The 23,779-nt window shown below is 42.2% G+C and overlaps 1 protein-coding gene across 1 annotated transcript; it reads right to left on the bottom strand.

Moving 5' to 3' along the window:
• Positions 1 to 537: 537 nt before the first annotated feature.
• Positions 538 to 23,229, bottom strand: nudt14 (nudix (nucleoside diphosphate linked moiety X)-type motif 14). The gene is made up of 5 exons (XM_053445732.1): positions 23,094 to 23,229; positions 14,511 to 14,554; positions 10,653 to 10,717; positions 9,367 to 9,664; positions 538 to 6,981 (listed from the first exon to the last, which is right to left on the bottom strand). The coding sequence occupies exons 1-5, from the start codon at positions 23,172 to 23,174 to the stop codon at positions 6,732 to 6,734; spliced, it is 738 nt and encodes a 245-aa protein (XP_053301707.1). The 5' UTR covers positions 23,175 to 23,229; the 3' UTR covers positions 538 to 6,731.
• Positions 23,230 to 23,779: the final 550 nt, after the last annotated feature.

Here is a 23,779-nt window from a genome sequence, read left to right as displayed (position 1 = left end):
ATCAGCTGACTCTGCAGTTTGAGCACATTATGGCAAAAAAAAACGAAAAGTTAGGAAAACTAAAAGAATTCTGACATCTACTCAAACACTTTATTTTTAAAAGTTTGTGCCAACTAACAATTTTTTGGTCAGATAAACTACTTATAATCTTAAATTCTCTATCCAGTTGCTGGGTTTCGCAAAGTTGTTCTACCACTTAATTTAGTTAAATTTGTTCAAATGATAGTTTACAAGTTCTTTTACCAAAGTTGGAAAGTTTAACTTAAAATAATTTATTAATTAGTGTTTTGCCAATAAAAGTGAAAAATAAAAAGGTTTTCGTCTTATGTCATTATCCCCAAAAAGCTTTTGACACCTTATACACATTTAAAATTACTTCCAACTTTATTTATTTGAATAGCTGAACCCTCAGTTCTCAATGTGATGTACCAATAAAAAAGAAAGTATATTAACTAAATAGTAAAGACAAATTAAAAACACTGATATTCTTGTAAAGTTTGAAAGTAAAGTAAATAAACTTAAGCAAGAAAAAGAAAATTGACGTTTTGGGCATCAAACCCATTTTATTTCAACTTAATGCAATGTCATCCAAGACAGTTAGTGCACATGCAAAGTATCATATTTAAATATATACTGTATGTTTGTACCAAGTGTCATGTTTTAAAAGTTAAACATTTCAACATTAAGGTAATAAATTAACAAAATCCAAACCTTACTGAAATCACTGCCCACAATGAGTATACACTTTTAATAAAGCTTAAAATACATGAGAAATTCAGAAATGTTCGTGTTTGTACTTTTTTTTTTTTCCTCCAGAAAATATTTTTCTTTTAAAAACACAAATTCAGAGTAAGACACCATAAAGAAAATAAAAAAAATAAAATCACAATTGGACAAATCTCTTCACGATGAAAAGAAACTAATCGTACTTCTTTCGATTAAAGGTATCGTGTGTGTTTTCACTAAAATATGAATCGAATGAGATACACGTCATCTTTGCCTCATAGCAGCAAATCTTATAATTGATGCTTCTGAATATTCCAACTACCGGTCTGCAAGTGAAGAAGCAAACGTGAGCGGACTTCATCCCCAAAAAAAAAAATCAAAAGTGCCTTTCTCCAGGATTTCATGAGCACAGAATCACAAACTGAGCCGATCGCCAGAGGAACCCGGGAACCGTCACATCCTTGGTCCGATATCAATGTAACAGGATAATACAGCTTCTTTAAATACAGATTAACTACACATAGCACCTTTGAATAACCCGACATTTAAAAAATGATGAATCGTGGTTCAGCTCTTGATCGCTGGAGGGTACAGTAAGAAATTGTCGAACGGCGCCCAAACCATTAACGAAAAAAACAATCACAGTTGAAAAAGAAAAAGCGAGTACAGCAGCGCCGTGAGGGGAACGTGTAGAAAAACACGTGGTACTGATGGATCTGGTTTTCTGTCACAGAGAACCAGTGAGCGTTGGGAATTTGATATGTCGATGCTTCAGTAGAAAGCGAACGCACACACACAGACACACACAAACACACACACAAGTGGTGGAGGTAGAGCTGTCGGATTCTGGGTTAATGATCCAAATCCAGCACAAGGTAAGAAAGAGTCAGACGACCAATTCCTTACCTCAAATGATAAACCGCCTTGATATCTAACACACGGCCAGTCGGACCACTTCACTCTGAACTGGCAAAGGTGCTTTTAGTTTTGTCGCAGTGGGAGAGTTCATCTCGTCACAGAGGGGAAAAGGAAAAGTTCAACGTTTTCAATATCGATATCTATGTCCATATAATTTGTAGCAAGGGATGTTCACACCTGAACTTGTGATTGGATCCCTCAGGACAGATGTTAACACCAGGTCTGAACGGCTTAACTCTAAAATCTAAAGCTCATTAATCCAAGTGGGGTATAACTTGCCCAAGGGCCCCATGGTAGGGACTCAAACGTGTATCATGTGGTATTAACCCTTTGCTTAGTGGTACGTCCCTATAGCTTCATATTTACTGTACAAACGAGGAGGCGGTGTCCGTTTCAACAGCCAACTCTTTGCAAAAAGGTGAATTATTGCATTTCTCAAAATGTTGAACTCTTCCTCTAACTCCTCCGTGAGCGCTGCCACGATTCCTGACGTCCACGAGTCTGGAACTCAACACTACGACAGTCTGGGGTTTGGGTATTAACTCAAATTTTAGTATTTTATGCAGAAGAACACAAACATTTGAACCTGAATAAGATGATAATAATTAAAAAAAAACATAACCAGCCACTTGTAAGTAGCTTATGAAGGTAATAAAAAAAGTTTGAGTACAAAACAGACTGCGGGTCTGATGAAGCAGATCTCGACTCCACAGCTTGAACTTAAACAAACACACAGACCTATACTTAAATCCACATTTCCATCTTATATTTGTTCTGTATAGGTCCTGGTGGAACCGGCTGAGCCTGACGCGCTGCCACACAAGTTGTGTTTCTTTTGGCAACCGAATTCTGTCAAAACAATCGAGCTTCAGTAACGACATCAGACGTTGGGACTGGATGTTTTGTTTTCCTTGTGTCAATCATTAATGCTACTGTGCGTCCTCGCACTCGAACCCTCGGATGATCGCGCGGGGGGAAAGGCGTGGACCGACGTGCACCTGCGTCGGCCGCTGCCTTCAGGTGCAGGTCGTTAACGTGGAGGAGAAACACGGCCTCGCGATTCTGTGACGACGTTCCACTGAGCAAACGTTTCAGCTCCTGAGGAGAAGTCAACCGGCAGCTTTCCACGACTCACAGGCACAAAGTTACACACCGGCCTCAGAAGTAAAAATGGCTTTTGTTTGCAGACGCCCTCATTTCAGCCAAGGAACGCTTTTCTATACACGATACACACGGTTTGATTTGTCTCCGTCAACTCTGCACTGATTATGGCTGACACCTGTAAAATGTGTTCACGTGTGGGCGACAGGTAGTCGAGAGTCAAACCAAAGACAAGCGGCCACTTTCATTAGTCACAACTCAAACAAGGACGATGGAAAACTGGGAGCACCGTTTGGAAATCTGTCATCAAACCACTGAGATCAGCGTTAGAAGGAAAGAGGGATGGAAGTGGATGAATTAAGGTGAAGGAGGATAAGCTGCCCAATAAAAATACATTTAAACAAATTGATTATCACGATGTGAGGTGTAGTTAAAAATATTTTTTTCTTTCCTCGATTGTGTTATAAAGGTTTTTTGTCAATGTAAATGTTCATTGGACCATTAGAGGAAAGTGGTGTTTTCTGAATATTAGAGTGTAAACCTTTTTAAAGTATTAAACCAAAGAAAAACAATAAACCTGAAATGAATTTGTCTAATTTTCCAAAGGTGCTTTCCACATCTTTCCAAAGTGTCCCGACTCTAAACTTCTAATTCCTGTAGTTTGAAAGTATTTGAAAAGTTTGATCAGAATTCACACTTGATACCGTCATTTATTCAACAGGCTTGAAAACCTCATTACTCCTGAGAGAATATGGATCAATTTATCAAACAAGAGTTGTTTTGAAAAAGACATGAACATAAAATAATGAATAAAAACAATTCAAGCTGCTCCAGTTAAACTAGAAAATCCTACATCGAGGAAAGATCTCCGATGGATAAGAAACTCAATTATTGGGCCGTAGAGGGAGATAATATGGCTTTAAGGGTTGAATGCATATATTCCTACACAGTTTGGGTGATAATTCATTCTCAAATATTTGCCCCGGTCTGTGAAACCAAACATCTTTAGTTTGGTGGATTCATTTCTGATATATTTAGTTAATTTGTGCAGATGAGAACAATCGATTTAGAGCCCGAGTGGCACCAGATAGAGATGAAACGAGGCAGAGTCGGACGAGAACAAACACACAACAACGCAACGAAAGAACACAACCACAAACACAACACACAAGGTACTATGGGCAACAGAAGACAAGTGTTGGCGTTTGATTGTCAGCTGTTCCTCAGGCTCGAAAACCAGAAAAACAAGAAGTTAAATCATTCTTACATCAACCTTGAGTATTTCTTAATGGTCTCAGTGGTTGAAGATAAAGAAAAACCAGTGAGTTTGGGGACTGGAACTTGTTTTAACACTGTATAGGGATTTTAAGGTGTTATAAACATTGCACTTAGAATCCTTACAAATACTTACAAAAAAAATAACTAAATTCACCAAACCACCAGGTTATTCAGGCAGGTCAGTTTTGAAACAGCTCCCAGTACAAACCACTGAACTGCTGGTGCACGATAAGAAGATCTGAACCCTGGTTAGACGTGGAATCACCGGCAAGATCTGCCAGCGTGCTTCTATTCTACTTCTAATTCTATCTGACTCTAGAAATCTAAAAATAATGAGATGGGGGGGTTGTTGTTTTTTTAGGTGGGCAGTGATTTTCTAAAAACAGCTCCGCTTCAGTACTTGCATATTTTTAACAAAACGAGGAGGTGGGGGGGGGGAATTTGTGTCTTGTCACGTTTTTTTAAAATCATAGATGAAGTACCAGCCCTTTTTTGTGAATGAAGAAAAATACTAATACACACGGCAGTAAGAGGAGTAAGAACCTTGTAACTTTTGGAAATATGATAATATCCTCAGTTGCTGGTCATCGTCGCGCTCAGAGGATTTTCCCTGAACGGCCAAAAAAACGCTCGATGATTTGGACCTGAGATTTTAGACAAACTGCTGTTGGAGATCAACTCTGTGAGATTTGGTGTAAATGACGATTTCCCAATATGTACTGCACTGGAACTCCGGAATGAATTATCGTTCAAGGCAATGTGTCAGATGGTGTGACTGCTTCTAAAACTCTGCACTGCTGTGTTCAAACCTCCAGGCTGTGTCTGTATCTCAGAGAGCAACATGTCCTACAGGGTAGAAAAACTGAAAAGGTATCTTAACTTGATGTCAGAGAGATTTTCAGGTTGTTCCCCCCCGACACGTTAGAGCCAAAATATCTGGTTCTCAGGAAGTTTTTCACACCTGACGTCTATATTACATTGTTTTAATTGATCTGATCAGTTTGGGTTTCATATCAGAATTTAGGGAGCACATTAAATATCTGTGGGCTGCGTCTACCTACACTTGACATCGAGTGGTTAGTGGACGGGCCTGTGTCTGACATCAATTCATCAAAATGAATGAAGAAATTCAGTTCGTTAACTAGGTTCCCACTGTTATATCATTACAGTATTACTACCAGGATCAATAACTAATACTCGATACTAGTTCAAATGAGCCAAATGAACGTCCTTGACAATATTTAGTTGGAGGCAAAGACGAAAGGTAATCCTACGACTTTTCTTTAAAGTCCAAACGATCCCCAAAAAATTTGAGACCACCTCTTTTGGTTGGACTGATATTCCCTAGATAACCCCTGAAAACCAAAACCCACTGTAGCTTATTTCCTTATCCTATAACCGTGAATACGTGAGATAAAGTTCTGTGTGTCATGTCTTGGACGAACCTAGTACAGGACGCCTCAGATCAGGATTGTGCTGGACTACGATGACTCACTGGGAGTCCGGCCCTCGGTGCAGAGGAAGGCAGAAGCTCTGTCTGAGCTGTGAAGGAGCTGTGAGGGATGGTTCAGCCCGGGGGGGTGCTGTGATACGTATTGCTCAAAGGCTGTGGATTAGATAAATGAATTGAGGCATGCCTGAACAAGTGGTGGTTAACAAACACACGCGCCTGATTTCCCCCCCCCACCCCCCCGTTGATACAAGGCCCCATGATTAAACAGCATAGTCTTTGCAGTACTGGATCATGGCTTAAAGGAATACTCCACTGGTTTGTTATTTTTTTTGCATTAGCGATAAGAACAATGTGGAAAAAGCTGATGCTGTAAATTCTAAATGTTAGATTCTAACTTTCAGGTTGGGTTGAAATGTTTGAGCATGAGTAAGACTCCATAAAAAATAAATAAGAAATGTCAGCTGACTGGAGGTTACCAGGGGCACGTGGCTGGTGAGTGGCTCGATGCCAAGTTCACATCGTACAGGGTGGATGGTGGGAGAGGAAATTTCCATGTTGATCCTCGGTGAGTTCACGAAATCAAGATCGTTGTAAGATTCCACTAACCCGGCGGTGAGAGAGCGCAGAGTGGTGATTGGTTCACTGTGAGATAACATGTGAGGTGTGTTCAAGGTCCCTGACATGTTGATTTAAAAAAAGTCAGAAAAGTTGTATTTACGATATCAGATGTGAGGTGAGAGTTTCCCAGTGATTGTGTTTTTGCAGGAATGCTCCGAGTCGAGTTCGAGGAACGATAATATTCTTTTCTCGCAGCCAGCAACAGATTTTTTTAAAGGTCACATTCAAGATCCTCAATTAGATCAGTGGAGAATTCCTCTAATCAAGGGCAAGCAAATGAAATCAGTGATATCCAGCCATTTTTTAACAGATGGCACAGTAAGTAAGATAATTAACATACATAGAATAAAAATAAAAAAAAACGTGAAAAACAAAGTGCCAGAGACGACCAGCTATGGCAAGTTTCTTTTTGAGGGAAATGATTTAAGACCACATCAAATTTGAAAAAGGTAAACGGGACAAAACTTAAAGAAACCTGCCGGCCCCACGACGAGGGGCCCACCCTCCATCGTGAGCCACTCAGCAAAAAGGCAACACAGGAGAAAGAGCCATAAGGGGGAAGAATGGATGTGCTGGGCCAGTGTTTCATTTAATTTTGGAATAATTGTTTTGAAAGAAGGGTTTTTGTAAATACTAGTTACACGTTAGTTGAGATCTTGTACTTGGGAGACATGTTATTGTGGAACCAGATGAAGCTAAAAATGACGCCCATGGTTTTGGGTATACGCTCGTCGTAGGCGAACGTCATGGCCTCGTGCAGCGGGACCTTCACCACCTCGATGAGCTCGCCCTCCCGTGGCTCACCTCCGCCCGGGCCCACGCAGTTGTCGTCGGACACCTCGGCGTAAAACAGGGTCTGCTTGGCGCCCGTTACACCGACGCCTGACCTGAAACACACACAGGGGGGGAAATGGTTGATTTTCATGAAAATATCCAGTATTTTAAGATACAGTACATAGGGCTGGGTATTGCTTGAACTTCCTAAAATGGACAGAAACCATCACAGGCAGAGTTTACGACCTATAGTGATCAATACACCAGTGTGGACAATCTATTTGGACATTATATACAAAGTCTTGAAAATGGTTGATTTCTATATATAGATCCAGTATTTTAAGATACAGTACATAGGGCTGGGTATTGCTTGAACTTCCTAAAATGGACAGAAACCATCACAAGATTTATTTAACCTGAAGTTTGACTTTTTAAGATTGTCCCACCTGCTAACATGGAGGAGGCAGAGTTTACGACCTATAGTGATCAACACACCAGTGTGGACAATCTATTCGGACATTATATACACAGTCTTGAAAAGGGTTGATTTCTATATATAGATCCAGTATTTTAAGATACAGTACATATGGCTGGGTATTGTTAGAACTTCCTAAAATGGACAGAAACCATCACAAGATTTATTTAACGTGAAGTTTGACTTTTTAAGTTTGTCCCATCTGCTAACATGGAGGAGGCAGGGTTTAGGACCTATAGTGATCAATACACCAGTGTGGACAATCTATTCGGACATTATATACAAAGTCTTGAAAAGGGTTGATTTCTATATATAGATCCAGTATTTTAAGATACAGTACATATGGCTGGGTATTGCTTGAACTTCCAAAAATGGACAGAAACCATCACTAGAAAGATTTATTTAACGTGAAGTTTGACTTTTTAAGTTTGTCCTACCTGCTAACATGGAGGAGGCAGAGTTTACGACCTATAGTGATCAATACACCAGTGTGGACAATCTATTATGACGTTATACACAAAGTCTTGAAAATGGTTGATTTCTATATATAGATCCAGTTTTTTAAGATAACATAGGGGGGGGGGTTGTTCAAACTTCCTATAATGACAGAAACCATCACCAGAAAGATTTATTTATAGCTGATATGGAGGAGGCAGGGTTTACGAACTATAGTGATCAATACACACAGCTGTGGACAATCGATTTGGACGTCATATCCACAGTCTATGTGCTGGACAGATAGATGTCTCCCATTTTACATGTAGCGGGACATGATCAAACTAAGATAGAGAGCTTGAGAAGAGCTGATTTACCTTTTCCCCAACAAGCCTTGAAGGAGACATTGTCTTTTATGAAAAAGCCGTCGCTCTTCATATTTTTGAATAACAACGTTCAACACACGCCAACACTTTCTCTGCCACCGAGTGTTTCTCTGCTGCCGAGACGCATGACCTCGGTTTGCCTGCTATTAGCACAGAGCATCATCTCGGCGTCCTCTCCTGTCGGAAACACCCCCATTAGGGGTCGTGAGGGTGAAGATGATACCCACCTACTTAACAGAGGCAGCCCACACATAACAGCAGCCATAGACGACACCAACAAAGCTGGAGGAGGCTTGCCAGTCAAATCAAAAGCAGAGTTGTGAGCGGTGTCTGTCGGAGCTGCCCAGGTGCTGGTGTCTCATGTGGGACCTCTCGTCTCCCGACACCCTCAGCTGCCGTTTCCCCGTCGGTTGTTAATCAAGTCCTGACAGAGATTGATGGTTTCGCCGGGTGCTTCTTTATAATCGACTCGCGGCACTTTGACGTTTTCATTTTATTGCTTTCTCCAAAAATACTGTCAGCCACTGACTTGAGGGTATAGCTATTGAAACTTGATATATTATCCGGCAAAGACTTTTGAAGACTCATTAGATGATATGGCAGTGAAGCCAGAAAATGTAGAGTAAGACCTAAAATTCAACTTCTTGCATCACAAACTCAGGACCACTGTAGTCTTGTTTGCTTATTGGCTATTGTTGGACAATTGAGGAGCAGGAGTTGGGTGGTATAATGTGCATTAACTAATGTCAACACCTACTAACAAGCTTAACAACATTTAGTGTGAAGATAAATAAAGAAATTAAAAGACAAGAAAAGTCATCACTCTTTCATCTTTTGTGGATTTCTCTCTGCTACTGTTTTATGGATATGGCCATTTTTCTTGCTTTAGCCACAAACCATGACATTTCCACTCTTTGTCTCAATCGGTCGGATTTGTCTTCTTTTTAACCAGAGTAAGAGTTAATAAGCAAAACACCAAAGAGCTGGAGATATCAGTAGTAATTCAGAATTATCTGGATCATACTGAGAACTTCTGGAATCCTTCCGTCAAAAAAAAGAAACAACAAACCTTTTACCTGCCAACCCGGACTGGTGTGGAGACTCATTTTAAGACTGTAGGAAGAGCTTTTTAATGTTTCCTGGTATTGAACTTCACAACAGTAAATCAAAAGAGTTACCTCAGTTCAATACGAGCAGCTCACCTGTAAGAAGTAATCCTCTTCAGCTTGGCGGCAGGTACGTCGTAGCCACACTCCTCCAGCACCTCTTGCCGGGCGATCTCCTCCAGCGAGAGGTCGGGTTTGTCCACCAGCCCGGCACACAGCTCGTAGGTGACCCCCGCTGAGGCCGGGGGCAACTGAGAGGAGCTCTCCCCCTCCGAGGCCGACTGGCCCTCCTGGGGAGACTCGGGGGCCGCGGCTTCGGCAGCGCCCTCCTCGGCTTTGTCAGCAGGCTGAGGCGGCTGCTTCTTGCTCCTTTCCCACTCACACATGTATACGGCTGGTGGTGGAAAAGAGGGGAATTGTTATAAGTGGGTGGAGGCAGGAAAAAATATAATATATAATAACTTTTGTTTTATACATTTTGCCACAAACTGTCAAAAACCTTGAATTTACTGTAATTTAAGGACATCATTGAATCTAAAAAGTCAGAATAAGGAAAAATATATATAATACTGACAGATACTATTAAATTTACAGAATTATCACAATGTACTGAGCAGTTTCCTCCTTTGGAATTGGGATATTGTACTTATATCATAATGCTTAGTGCAGAAAATCAGCTGATTAATAAATCAATTAGTGAGAAAGTTTTGAAAATGAATGAAAAATCCAATGAAAAAGAATCAACAGATCAATCAACACAATTTTGCAACAGATGTGAAAAAAAAATCAGAAATTGGCTCTAATCAAGTTTTTAGAAATGTACAGAAAGCAAGACATGAACTTTTGCCTTTGAAACTGACGTCTAACATAATAAAACAAAGTGACAAACTTTATAAACATATATCTTACAATGTCCATGTTTCACAGTTTTCTGTCACCATGTACATTTGTTTTCTTGTATCAATAAAACCACGAATACATTGTGCACTCCCTGTTGAAAACTCAATGCCATTCTTGGCTGCAGACAAACTGATTTCTTTCAGATAAAAGACATTTTCTTCCAACGGCAATGAGAGAGGAGAGGAAACAAAAAATATATATCAGTGCCCAGACTTCCTTGAATTTAGCTCAGTGCGAAGTGGAACGGTCCCTGGTGACTCCTGACAAAGGAGGTTAGGCTGCTCTGTAACGGGGCTTCTTGCAGTCTATTTATGAGTCTGCATTGTTACTCAGGGCCCAGTTGAATAAACATGGATTGTAATGCACTGCTTTTTTAGTGAAAGTGCCCACAGGATACACAACAATCTAGATCTGAGTCGGTGACAAGAAGAAAGTGAACACACTGTACCGAGCAGGGCTCTCAGGGCGGGGCGCAGGCTTACCTGGACGGAACTGCTTGACAAGGACAAAACAATGAGAGCTGGTGTTGAAGATCAGCACTGATACACTGAGGAGAAGAGGAAACGTTAGATTAACTTCATGGTCAAACTACTTTCTCCCTGGAACAACCACAACAACAATAACAAATAAACAATAACTTAACGATGTACTTTCATCCAATCAGAATATGTGGATCTGTTCTACAACACAGCCAAGTTCACATTTGCAGGATCATACAAGTTTGGGCTGGACCGCACATATTCCCTTTGGACATGAGCAGATGATGAAATCTTAATCAAACAGACCTTCATGGACACAAAGACGCAGAAAACACAATCCTGGCTTAAATCGGGTCTTAAATATGACCTAAAATAAACCAAGAGGCTAAATTCCAAATAAAAACAAAAGGAACAATCGATGAAACAGACCCCGGCAGTGAGTCGCGCACGATATTACATAATGCTTAAGGAAAGAAACGATTGCAACAACTCAAACTCATGTAGTAGAAAATCTAAACAAGTCTTCTTGACTCTATCTTCAGTAAATCATCCGGAGTAATCATGCATTACAACACGTGATCATTAATCTAATTCAAATAAAAATCGAAGTTTGAATGACCAGGCAATTAACTGATAAGCATCCTCATTGGCAGCCAGTGAATTGTGTACTTGCTCTCTCTCTTTGTGTGTGTGTGTGTGTGTGTGTGTGTGTGTGTGTGTGTGTGTGTGTGTGTGTGTGTGTGTGTGTGTGTGTGTGTGTGTGTGTGTGTGTGTGTGTGTGTGTGTGTGTGTGTATATGTGTGTGACTGTCGCTGCCAGTGGAGACTTGAGGTCCGGGGTCTGCGCTGGGAAAGCGGATGTGTCTGAGGCGGCAGGAAGCCCTGCCCTGTCTTTCCCATGGCGAAATCACAACTGGGTTCTAGCTGCAGCGCCAAGGATACTGATTTAATATCTATTTGCAATAAATACAGTTTATTTAAAGTGAAAGTCCACGGCGTGCCCTTCAACAGTGTGTAATAATGACAGCTTGTCATTGTCTGGCAGCAGCTGTCCAGTTGTGGTAAGAGCCTGTTAAACAACTTCCACTTTTAATCATTCAACATGTTTCCTTTGTCATTTAACCTGGAGTGAATTAGAGAGATTTAAATTGTCTGCTTGCAACAAGAGAGGAATGAGTGTGTCTAAGATGCTCATCTAAAAGTTTAAAGTTTGCTCATCTACCAGTGACTGAAACCCTTATTTTTCTTGGTGGAATCAGGTGTTGAGGTGGGAGCACAACATGATGAACACCTTCAAGGAGACAGCGTGCACCTTCATCCTCCTTTGTACATTTGCAAGATTTAAAAGATTAACGTTTTCTATGGCGAGGCCGTGGAGGCATCACAGACTGGCCTTTCAGAATAAGAGTTTCAAAAACTGAGCCTTCAAGGTCCCACATCTAGAGCCAGTGACAGAATCATAATTTTAAAAAAGGTGCTCATCTGCTGCTGAATGTTTTTTTTTGTCTTGCCAGGTTGTGGTGATGATAATTTAGCTGAGAACAAGAGGTTGTGTAATACACCCCCCCCCCCCCCCCCCCCCCCCGAGGAGCACTACTTCATCTGGGGCAGACTGGAAGCTGCAGTGACTCGCTAGCAGGAAGTGAACAGACGGACGAGCTGGGGCGTCAGAAGGTGTCGAACAGAAACAGCATCATCACGAGTATAGATAAAGTAATGTGGTAAATTTAGCCTGAAAGTGGACCACACACGCCCGAGGCATGAGAGCTGTCCCCGGAGGCAGATCCTGGTCCAGTGGTGCTGTTCCGCACCATTACTGCTGTTCTACAGCTTCCTGCTGAAAGGGAATCTAATGGCTAAACCAAGAAGCAGGCCAAACACACGCTCAGGACCTTTCATGCGCTGTTAAGCACTTCTGGCTTGACAGCAAGACAAAAAACTGGGTTATGGGCAGACATGTGTGGAGGAGGACTCAAGTGAGAACAGGTTCCCGCCTGAAGACATTTACCAGAACTGTATCATCAGGCTAGTGATGTCAAAACTAGTTCAAACGTCGGAGATCTTCTGAAAAACTCCTGTTGCCGATTGAGCATTTCAAGTAAATCCAAACTTATCCTGAAGTGTATTATTTGGCTGGATGGACGCTCAAGTTACTGAGATGGGAGAGAAGGAAACATGAGCCGGACGACACAGAGACGTCAAACTGTGCAAAGGACTTCACAGTAGATGTCTTGACACTGGCATAAAGCTAAACTCTCATTAAAAGTCACTTCCAGTAATAAACACGCGTCACTATGCAAACACTCCCATAAACACATAAGTGTCGAAATACCAAAGCCCAGGGACCTTAATCTACCTTTTACATTCAGTGAGGACTTGAGACTGTGTCCCTCTCGATGTCTCGGAAAGTTCTTGGTGGCATTTCGCCATGTTACCAGTTCATGAGCAACATCTCAGGGTATAGCCAGTGTCCAGTATGAAGACTTCCACTAGCATCTCTGCTGTTTTGGCAGTTGTGTTTGGCTTCATCAGGCTGTGACTTCCAGTGCAAACCCAAGTGATTGAGGCACAGCAGTGGTGTTGGCTCTGGTCGCATTGGGATGTTCATGCATCCAGGGTGAGGGTGAGATGTGGTCTGAGGTCGATGGCAAACCAGTCCTTCAATGGAAGAGCTGGATGTTGGGGAATTTTAGCCCACACGCATTCTTTTTAAAGATATTCTTGTGCATTTAAGTCTTTATTGATAGAACACGTGAATAGGAGTAAGCATGAAAGGAGTTAAAGGTGAAGGTTTGTGAATCTTGAAGGCAGATTTATGCCATAACTTTGAGGAGGAGGATTCAATCTCAAAACCTTCAAGGAAGCAGCTCACAAAAAACTGATCTTTGCGAAAAACACGAGACTCAAGCCAAAGAATTGTTACCAAATTAAATATTTCTAAGTAACTCTCACAACATCGTAACAGCCTCATGTGGTCTTTGCTCAAATCTGTCTTTCACATCTCTTTACTGGTTTGTCTTTTTGTTCGAAGCCTGCTGAGAAGGAACTGTTACGCACTCTTAACCAAAGAAGCAAAACATGCCTGCATCCATTCAATGCAGGCTAATGGGGAAATAACACATCGGCAGAATGTCCACCTGAGGACCAGCGGGACGTTCCCATGGGCTGTACTCTTTTTACTGCCTTTGTCTCGGTGGTACCATTTTTCACAGGGACCTCTTCTTGGGGTCAAGGGGTTGAGGGAAGAGGAGTTAAATGACCTGAGACTTACCTCAGGGCATTACGGTACCCTGGGCAAAACTCAAAGTGTGGTAGCCGAGCTTTTGACACAAATGTGTGATGTTTCTCTTACAGTGTCGTCCCCCCCCCCCCCGTGAAGCTTGGACATTTATACACATTCCCAAAGAGAATAAGGGGGAGAAAGAACCCCAAGAAGACAATGTCCGTTTGTGTTGACAGATGTGTAAAAACAAAATGAGGAGAATATGCTAATTACAGCTTCAGGTGATAACTTGTTCCTACACAACGTCAAGTTATTGGTTGATCACCTAATTTACTATCTAGGCCAAGGAAGCTATGTTTTCATTGGCAATTGTCTGCAGTGTAAGTCAAAGAACGAGTACTTGTACACGTAAGTATTCAAAAAGACACGTTTCCTCTTCTGCAGCCTTCTGACTTCCAAATGGCTTATTCCACATCCATCCGTCTCTCGTGTGTGTGTGTGTGTGTGTGTGTGTGTGTGTGTGTGTGTGTGTGTGTGTGTGTGTGTGTGTGTGTGTGTGTGTGTGTGTGTGTATGTGGACACAAGGGGTGAAGAGGTGCGTTGCTTACATTCAACAGTAGTGAACAAAATGAGTTTTACCTGTCATGGGTTTGCATGAAGTCCCAGGTCTTCTTTGTGCCATTCTGTAGGAAGGAATAACACAACAATTAACAGCACGAACCAACACAATACAGAACATTGCAACCATTTAACAATGTGTTTATTCAGTCCTCCGGTGGCACCCGGTGTGCGACATGCTTCTCCCTCCCTTTGATGCGGCATGTCAGAAGTTCTGATTTATTCCCTGTGTAAACACAACATCTATTCCATAACTGATGCTTGCTTGGGCACGCGAAAGCAATATCACGAGCCGCACCTCACAGAAACATCTCCGGAAGCACTGCATCACATAACGTTCTTAACTTTGACAACTGCATAGTTCATCAAGTACTAAACTAAAGTACATTGCTTGTGTTGTGTTTAAAACTTGTCAAAAACATGAGGGGGGGAAACTTTGTGTGATGTTCTTCCATCAGTTATAAAGCTGATTTCCCTGTGGCTTATAGGAAAACCCATTAACTCACCATCACTTTCAAACCTAAGAGTCACTGGCCTGTAGAATACATTGGGCACTTAGTGTGAATTCAAACTAATTAAATTAATTAATTTTTTAATTCCTAATATCTAATTGATGTTTATAGACCACCCAGGTGTATTGTGGGCGATTTCCGGGAATCTAACTCGCCCTCAGTAAGAAACGGATGCACACTCCAAACTGTTATGGAATATTTTAGTTGCAGGGAGAGATTCCTGATGACAAATTGCCGAAACACGTCCTGCAATTATTCAGCTTACTCGACAGAAGTTGTAACTAAGTGTTTTTTATGCCCTTTGGTCACATCGACGGTGCAAAAAGCCAAATACGCCTTCGGTAACTTTCCAGAAGCACGATCTCAATGGAGCTGCCGATGCAGGCGTGAGCCCCAGTACAAAAGAGATCATGCAGGGATCTGAAATGTGAAGGCAGCGGCACACGCACAGTCTGAAGTGTTGGCTCAACGAGTTGGAGAAAGTGTGAAAGGGACAAATCGGGGAACCGCCCTGACAGTCAGGTTCCTTTCCATTCATAACAGGTGAGGGAGGAACCGTACATACAGTTCAAGGAGCCAAACTCCCATTAAGAAAAATCTGAATCACATGAAAGTCACAATCTAATTTCACTTTATACCAGTAGCTCTCATCCAATGATGTATACATGGCTGTGGCTGTGACTCAGTCTGCATAAAAAGACCAACAACCGACTTCTGCACTATTGGTTACTGGTGATCTAGAGAGTAAAACCAGTAAAACATCTCTCTCTCCCATCGTTTCCTCTCAATTAATCCAAAATAAAATGCTGTATTCTTGTGACCTGTGGGTTTGGAGCTGAGACGCAATATCATTTGACTTTTAATCTTTTATCGTTCACATCAAATCGGCAAAGATATACGAGTCAGACTGAATCATTAACTCAACACGTGTCCCTCTGTGCATATTACATGCAATATAAATATGTTAAAGTTGGCCTATATATTTTCTATGCCTGAGGAAATATGGCCTTGATTCAAATTTAGGCTTCGTCTCTTCTCCACCCACCGGATCTGTCAGACGCGTACAGTGGATTACAACAAAAGGCTCGGTTCACGTACAATGGACGTGCCCCCTCGTGTGCGAGTGAAGCTCCGCGGCTCCACGAACACCCAAGAAACAGGAGGAGGTGAAAGTGGCCGGCTAATTGCACCGATAGAATCAGATATAATAGAGCTGCTGTTGTAGCAACAGGCTCCATCGTGCCAAACATTGTGTAGCTAGAGCTGCAATTTATGATGTTTAGATTGCCAACTAAAAGGAAAACACCCACGCGTGCAGGTTTAATTACAAATCAGCAATTTGGCATGAGTTTCCTTTTTCCATAAGAATTTCTGATGAGTGCAAATATGATTTATTTTCAGTTTAATACTAATATTACTAAAATAATATGTAGACTCGTAATGTAGCTCTCTTTCACAACCTGATCCAAAAACTGATGATTACAGGTTGCAGAGGCACATGAGCTTAAACCTACTTTTATAGTTTTCTTTATTCATTCATGTTTTTTTCTAATAAGTTGACTATTATAAAAAGTGTAAGATCCCTGTCGTATTTGGTTTAGCTCAAAAAACAAAAAATAAGCAAATCTTCACATTTCAGGGAGCTGTCCCACTAAAGTTTCATTTGATAAACGTCTTAAAAGAATAATCGATTATAGAAATTGATGAATTAATCTGCAAATATCTTCAGAACTACATTTAAACTTTAAACTAGGAAGGTCTGTTGTCCTGTGTTTACGTCCTTTCCTTCTGATGAACCCATAACCAGCTCCTTCCAACAACAAAGAGTTAAACAGCCTCCACATAAATCTGCCTCGCTCATTAGGTGATATGATCATGAATAATTAACACTTTTACAAAATGTGTTAGTAGTGTAATACAGTCACAAGTGCACTCAAGGAGAACGGCTGGGTAAAAGTACTTCACACACTTTGCTTAATTGTGTTTCATCTTCTAATGGAGACGCGGTTCTTCTCTATCTGTTTCCTCCGGGTACAGAAAGAGAAAGAGAGACGCAGCTGATGATGATAACAACTTTAAACCACGTCAACAAACAGTCCAGCGACTGGTGCACGACAGTTCACCACCACATGGCCTCGATGTGAAGCCAAGCTAGAATAATGCTGCGTTCACGCATCGTTAACTTTCCTGTTGTGATGTGAAACGAGAGCATGAAGCCAAAGTTTGTGTAGGTTTCATGGTATGGAAATATGAGATCGTCTCTACAGGCTTCAAATGCTGACTCAGGATGAAACACTGAGAGAAGACTCCGGTGCAAACAATGGACTGGAATCCTAGTATATAAAATTTTCATTAATTAAATGAATTTTACTTATTTAATTTGCAATATGAGATTAAAGTTGTTAAAGAAAAAAGGGACGAGTACTCAGCTTGCAGCTTTTCAAATGTGAACATTTTATGTTCTTGCTTTCACATAATATATTTGGATTTTTGACATCTGGTTAAATAAGCAAACTGTACACATCTTTTCAAGTTGTGGGATATATAACAGACATTTTCATAATTTTCTTGCAGAATATAATCTGCAGATTATTCATTAAAAGTCCTGCCAGGTATGAAACTCTTGGGCCATACTATTAAATGATATATGGCTTTATTTCATATCAATGTAATTTTAATGCTTTTTGAGTGTTTGAACTTTCGGTCAAAATAATCCTGTGATGTTTGATTTATTGGCATTATATTTATTCAAATTAATCCTACTTAATCACTGAAGGCTTAAGCTGCAGCCCTCGACACATAATGAAATATATACTGTATCAATGAGGAAATGTGATTTATAGATTGTTTGTTCAGCAGATTTATCCCACATGGTGTAAACACGATGAAGAGCGGCGTTGAAGACCGACATGAAGCCTCGTCAGTGGTTTTCCTCTCAATGTGAACCACCAGAGAAGCGTTGACATCATCAAATCTCCACCTGGTGCAGCCGTGTCGTGAAAGATGCTCCGGCTGCACCGGCGAACTGTCGACTGGACAAATCGCTCTGTCAAAATCCTGTCACGTCAACAAAGTGTGCGAGTCCTACATACATGTCATTCCTCGGTGAGGCTACGCCAGCCGCGCCCCTCTCACTTTCCAACGATGAAAGAAGAAAGAGTGCGGAGGCGTGTGTGTGTGTGTGTGTATTTCTATAATAAATCACTTGTTACTGAGGCAGGGCGGCACAAGTTTCTGCTCAATGAAGAGCGCTTGTTGAATGTAGTGTGAGCCAAAGCTATTTTCCTCTGTCAATGAAGCTTTTACAGGTAAATTATGTTTTTTTTAACTTTAGTAAAAGATCCTTTGTGTCGTCCCTCGTCATCAAAAGCTCTTGAATCCCATCATCTGTCTTTGTCGAGGTCTTTCATGGGTACGTCAACACTTTTGTCAACTCTTTAAAATGTTTTATTCGTCCAGATTCGCATCCGTCACGTGTTAAAAAAAGCCAGAAACTTTTCCTTCTGTGCTCACTTTGGCTTTTTCAGACAATTCCCGGACCTTTTTTTTTATGAGGGGCCCGGCAAGAAAAATGTCCGGAGCAACTAACTGGGAAAAACGTCCGGAAACCAGTGTGTGTCCAGGGAGGAGAAACTAAATGAAGTGGAAATAATAAAAAGCACCAACAATAACAAACACCTGAAGTTTGTTTACAGTAATACAAATAATTTTGGCAAAGACGACATTTTCCTTCCTTTGAGGTAAAACCACTCGGCATCACCACGCCAAACACACACACACACACAAACACACACACTCTATAGTATCCTGTCAACACTCACAGATGGTGGGGTTCCCCTCATTACTCAGGCCACTTGCTGAGAGAAGGGGGGCGGGTTCAGCTTGAATGGCCCAGGGGAGATGGGGAATCATGGCCGACATGGATTACGACAGAGAGATTAGCCCATGGGGAGGGAGAGAGAGAGAGACAGAGAAAGAGAGAGAGAGGGAGGGAGGGAGAGAGAGAGGGAGGAAGGGGAGCAGGAACAGGCTACACAGGACCTTGAAATTAATGTGGTCCCTCTGGCTTTGGGCTTCAGAAAAACGCTCCTGTGTGAATGGCCATTGTAGGGAGGGATGTATGGTCTTGATCTTTTAGGTGCTTTAAGTCTAATCATCCCACACACACACACACACACACACACACACACACACACACACACACAGACACACACCTCCCATGCACACTACACTATAAAGCTGGCAGCTGCAGCAGGAAGAGAAAGAAAAACTAAAATCGACTACCTCCTCAAATACAATAGCGCTCTTTGATTCTCAACATGCGCTCTCCAGTTTGGTTTTGTTTTCGCTCTCTGGATTTGGCCACAGAGTGAGGCCTCTCACCGGCCTCAACAAAGACAGTATCATACCTGCATTACAACTAATGATCGGCACGGTCTGGTCGTGACAATGGCACAGGCACGTTGCACCTGCAGGAGCCGATGGAGCTGAATTACAGGATCTGCAGCATTAGACCGGTCTCGTTAGTGGGACCTCTGGTGAAGTGCCAGAGCCGGTGTCAAGGACACACTCTGCAAGTTCACGCCCACGTGACTGTGGCCTCTGGCGAAATCCAGAGAAAGCGTGTTCGCCTCAGATCAGATAAAGTGACTTCACATGTCCCATGTCCCCCACACTCAGAGACAGCCGAACTGTCTGCAGCCCATTTCTGATTCAACCTTGTTTGAACACATCTGTCTGAAGCGCTGAAATAATTGAATAGTGATGAAAGGTTAGTTTGTTCAAAACACAGATGATTCAGTTTGTCACAACATGAAGTGTCAGGGTTGGCCCAATGCTGGAATAGTGGATTTAGCTGTTGATTGATTTAGCATTATATTAAAATTGAATATCTCTAGGTTGAGACTGATTGGAAGTTTGGAAGATGAGTTAATTGAGAAAATAATGAGCATATTAGTCTTTTAACTCAATAATCATCGCAGTTGTAGTCACAGTGCTCTTCGTTTTGAATTGTTTATGAGTTCTAAGTGAATCCAAAGACCGTGATGCTGTAAGTAGGTAACCAACTTATGTTTTAACAAAATTACTGAATGAATATATCATTAAAATACGGATTATTTGCCAGTAGCTGGTGGAGAGAGCTCTGTTCTTTTTAATATGTGTCAAAAAACCCAAATACTGATACACTGAAATATTTAAATTACTATTATCCGACCAATCAACCCATGTTTAGTTCTCACGTTAAACAATGAGATAAAAGTTAACTTTCCTTCTGTGGCAATTTCCTTCCCACAAGGTGACGTCTTTGTTCAAGTATTTTTTCAGGGGGAAAAGTTCAAAACAAGAACTTCAATAACTCACATTTACATCGGATTTTTATGAAATAACATTAGCTCCAATGAAAGTTTATAACTAAAAACTCTCGGTGCCCTAAATCACAGTGTGTAAACCATTATCTCTCCACCTACTGAACATCCTCGCTCTCGAACATATACGTGTCACTTCCACGATTCAGGGTCAAGCCGGTGAATAACTATTCATGAGGGGAAATTGGTTTCAATAACAGATCTCACTCTCATTGGAGGAGTGCGGGGGTGAGGGAGGGGGGGGGGGGCACTGACTGTAAGATATACACGATTAATAATTCCAAATGAATAATTCAAATCATTATAACGAATAAATGGGAGGCAATTATTCTGCCTTAAGTGTCAAACCCGTGATTCAACGTGAGCACGAGGACGCGGAGATGAGAGGGGCTTCCCGGAGTCAACGAGGGGAAATCACCTGCTTTGTAGAGCGAGGCGAGGGAGACGAGACACAACACCAATAAAGACTAATGATGAGGAGAGCCTCTCACACATGGCATCTACTTAGAGTGTGTGTGTGTGTGTGTGTGTGTGTGTGTGTGTGTGTGTGTTTCTGGTGTGGGTCTGTGTGTGTGTGTGTGTGTGTGTTTCTGATGTGGGTCTGTGTGGACTCCAGTTAGTGACCAGTGGCCCGGGCTGCAGATGTACTCATGCACGTGAGAAGGTTCAGGGGAAGAGATGCTCCCTCGGTGCCACTGAAAAGCTTTTTGTGTGGAGTGTCCCTGAACCGACCTCTCCTGAGACGTAGAGAGGACGAGGATGAAAGGGACGGAGAGAGGGACGTCCACCGTCAGCTCTTTTGTCGTCCATCTGCTGTTTTAACCTGTCAGCCATTCTCCTGACAAGATTACCCCACCCTCCACCTCATCCTCCACCTCTCCCTCCACCTCACCCTCCACCTCTCCCTCCACCTCTCCCTCCACCTCATCCATCACAGGTGCTGGACTAGGTTCTTGAGTTTTGAGGCCACACGACAAAAACTCTCACTCTCTTCAAGAAATAAACATTGATTGGTCGACTCTGACTCTGACTTCAATAGTACAACCAGATCACGGCTGCATCTTTGCTATGTTTTTTGTTTTAAAGCACTGGTTTGAAACCAATACAAGCTTCGGTCCACACTAGCAATTTAAAAGTGTGGACGACCATGTGGATGAAGCCTGAATAACAATTCATCATCTCCTCAGTCCCGTTTTCGAATGATTCTCTAAGCCTGAGTTTCATCACAGCACTTCCTCTGTGCTGCTGTATTTTGGTTCTCGCCGGCTCGATAAACCAGGAACAGAGAAAACTGCACAAATATTGTGAAAAGCTCAAATTAAATCCATGCTGGACAGCTGCCTTTGTTTGGGTGAGCAAACATTTCTCACTTTGCTGGAGACCATCACAACACACAGGCATCCCACTCGGTCTCCTCTCTCATCTAAAAAACCATTTTCAATGACAAATTCAGACAAACTAACCAAGGTGACAGCAACAGTTTTAGGAGTTATTGATACCTTTCTATTTCCAATGTGCAAAATGTAAATCCTGCTAAACACTGATCCTTTGTTAATTTTTTTGCGGGTGTTTTCTTAATTTGCAGAATGCTGAGCTCTCTGCCACCGTGGAGTTTCCTCTGTGAATCAGACAAACGGTTTAAAAATGCATTGAAGTTACGCTGGATCCAGAATATGCTTCACATCCTCGTGGATAATTATCTGCTGTCAATCCTTCAGCTCCTCACCACTCTCTAGACTCTGGGTCTAAATGATGCTGTTGCAAGCGTTGGTTCATATCGGCACTGGGATGTTCTGGCTTCATTTCCTGGACGAGTCCGTCTTCATATACAGTCCCTGATTGGCCCAAACCAAAATTTGCAACTAATGACCAAATAGCTATTCAATCAGATTGTCAACCTGAGCAGATTTAAGAAGGACTATAAGACACAACTTTAACACTTTTGGAGTCTCAGGGGTAAACAGCGTTGCAGCTGCTCCAACACAGACACTTATGGACACTTGGAAGACACCACAGAAACAACATGGAGGCGTCTTGTGTTCTTACTCTGTTGTTTTTGCACGTTTGAGGAATCGGACTCCCAGTTACCTCAGTTGTACTGGATTCTGCTGCAACGCTGTTTACCTCAGAGACTCCAGAAGTGTTTTGTGGACTCAATGTAGTATCTTGTACTTCATGATCATATGAAAAACACACATTTAGAGTATTTAGGCTCTACAGTTCTCCTTGTGATAAAAATTAGCAAGTTAGCTTAATGCAAACTTGACCTGTGGAGACCTCTGAGAGAGAGAGAGACACACACACACACACACACACACACACACACACACACACACACACACACACACACACACACACACACACACAGCTAATGTGCAGCATGTGCTAACGTTTACGTGACGCTCCATCCCATTAGCCTCTGCAGCAATGTAGCCACCGTTAGCATGCTAGCTTGTAGCTGCCTGCTAACCGAACCCTGGTGTTTTCACGTCAAAATTACAAATAAAAACAAAACCCGGTTGACCCCTCGCGTGTGAAACCACCGCGACCCCAGCGGAGGTGGCCTCGCCGGCGACTGCTGCCGCGGTCGTCAGCGGGGTCTGAGGTCGCGGTTGCCCCCATGTTATGCTAACGTGCTAGCCGCAGAATGAATGGAGGGGGAGGGTTGGACTAGCCTACAGCGTCCGGCGGCTAACAGGCGAGGGGCAGCGGCGGCTCCTCCTCACCTGGTTGTAGTGCACCCGCAGCGGCTTCAGGTACTCGGACTCCGCGCACGGACCCACGTCGACGCTGTTGATCTCCTCCATGGTTCTCGCTCGGGGCTCCGGGGGAGGTGGAGGCGGTGGTGGTGGTGGTGGCTCAGCGACGGTCACCGCACACTGACAGCGGAGGAATGTCTACGGGAGCCGGGAGAGGACACACAGGGGGGTGGGGGGTGAGGATTGGGGGGGGGGGAGGGGGGTGATGGTGTGTGTGTGTGGAGATGAAATCTGCAGAATATTCAAACCGCTGCACGAACTGTGATCTGCACGAGTCTGTGTTAATCATTCATCATTTTGTTTTTAAACACATTTATCATCTTTTAATTATATGAGACAGTTATTCATTTATGACTCGTGGACTCCATGTTCGACATAAATACAAATTATGAGTGATTTTGTTTTGGGTTTAATGTGTATCATTTTTGTTTACTTTCTACTTAATTAATTTTATCTCTTGCATGCTGTCCAATTTAATGATGATCTGGTGTTACACACACACACGCACACACACATACATACACAACCACAAACACACACACACACACACACACACACACACACACACACACACACACACACACACACACATGACTACAAGAGAACGACACAAGGCAAATTAAGAAAACATCTTCATCAACTTGACAACACAA

Source organism: Pleuronectes platessa, chromosome 17 (assembly GCF_947347685.1).
Source record: "Pleuronectes platessa chromosome 17, fPlePla1.1, whole genome shotgun sequence".
NCBI lineage: Eukaryota > Metazoa > Chordata > Actinopteri > Pleuronectiformes > Pleuronectidae > Pleuronectes > Pleuronectes platessa.
Note: the sequence above shows the minus strand (reverse complement) of the source record. Positions and strands in the feature narration are given on the sequence as shown.

Bases quoted from the DNA above. Each gene is read 5' to 3' on its own strand.
- nudt14 (XM_053445732.1), bottom strand. From the start codon at position 23,174: ATGGAGGAGATCAACAGCGTCGACGTGGGTCCGTGCGCGGAGTCCGAG. The intron at 10,718-14,510 runs GTAAAACTCATT...TCTTCTCCTCAG, and splicing joins TTCATGCAAACCCATGACAG to TGTATCAGTGCTGATCTTCA. The intron at 9,665-10,652 runs GTAAGCCTGCGC...TTCCACCACCAG, and splicing joins TGTCAAGCAGTTCCGTCCAG to CCGTATACATGTGTGAGTGG.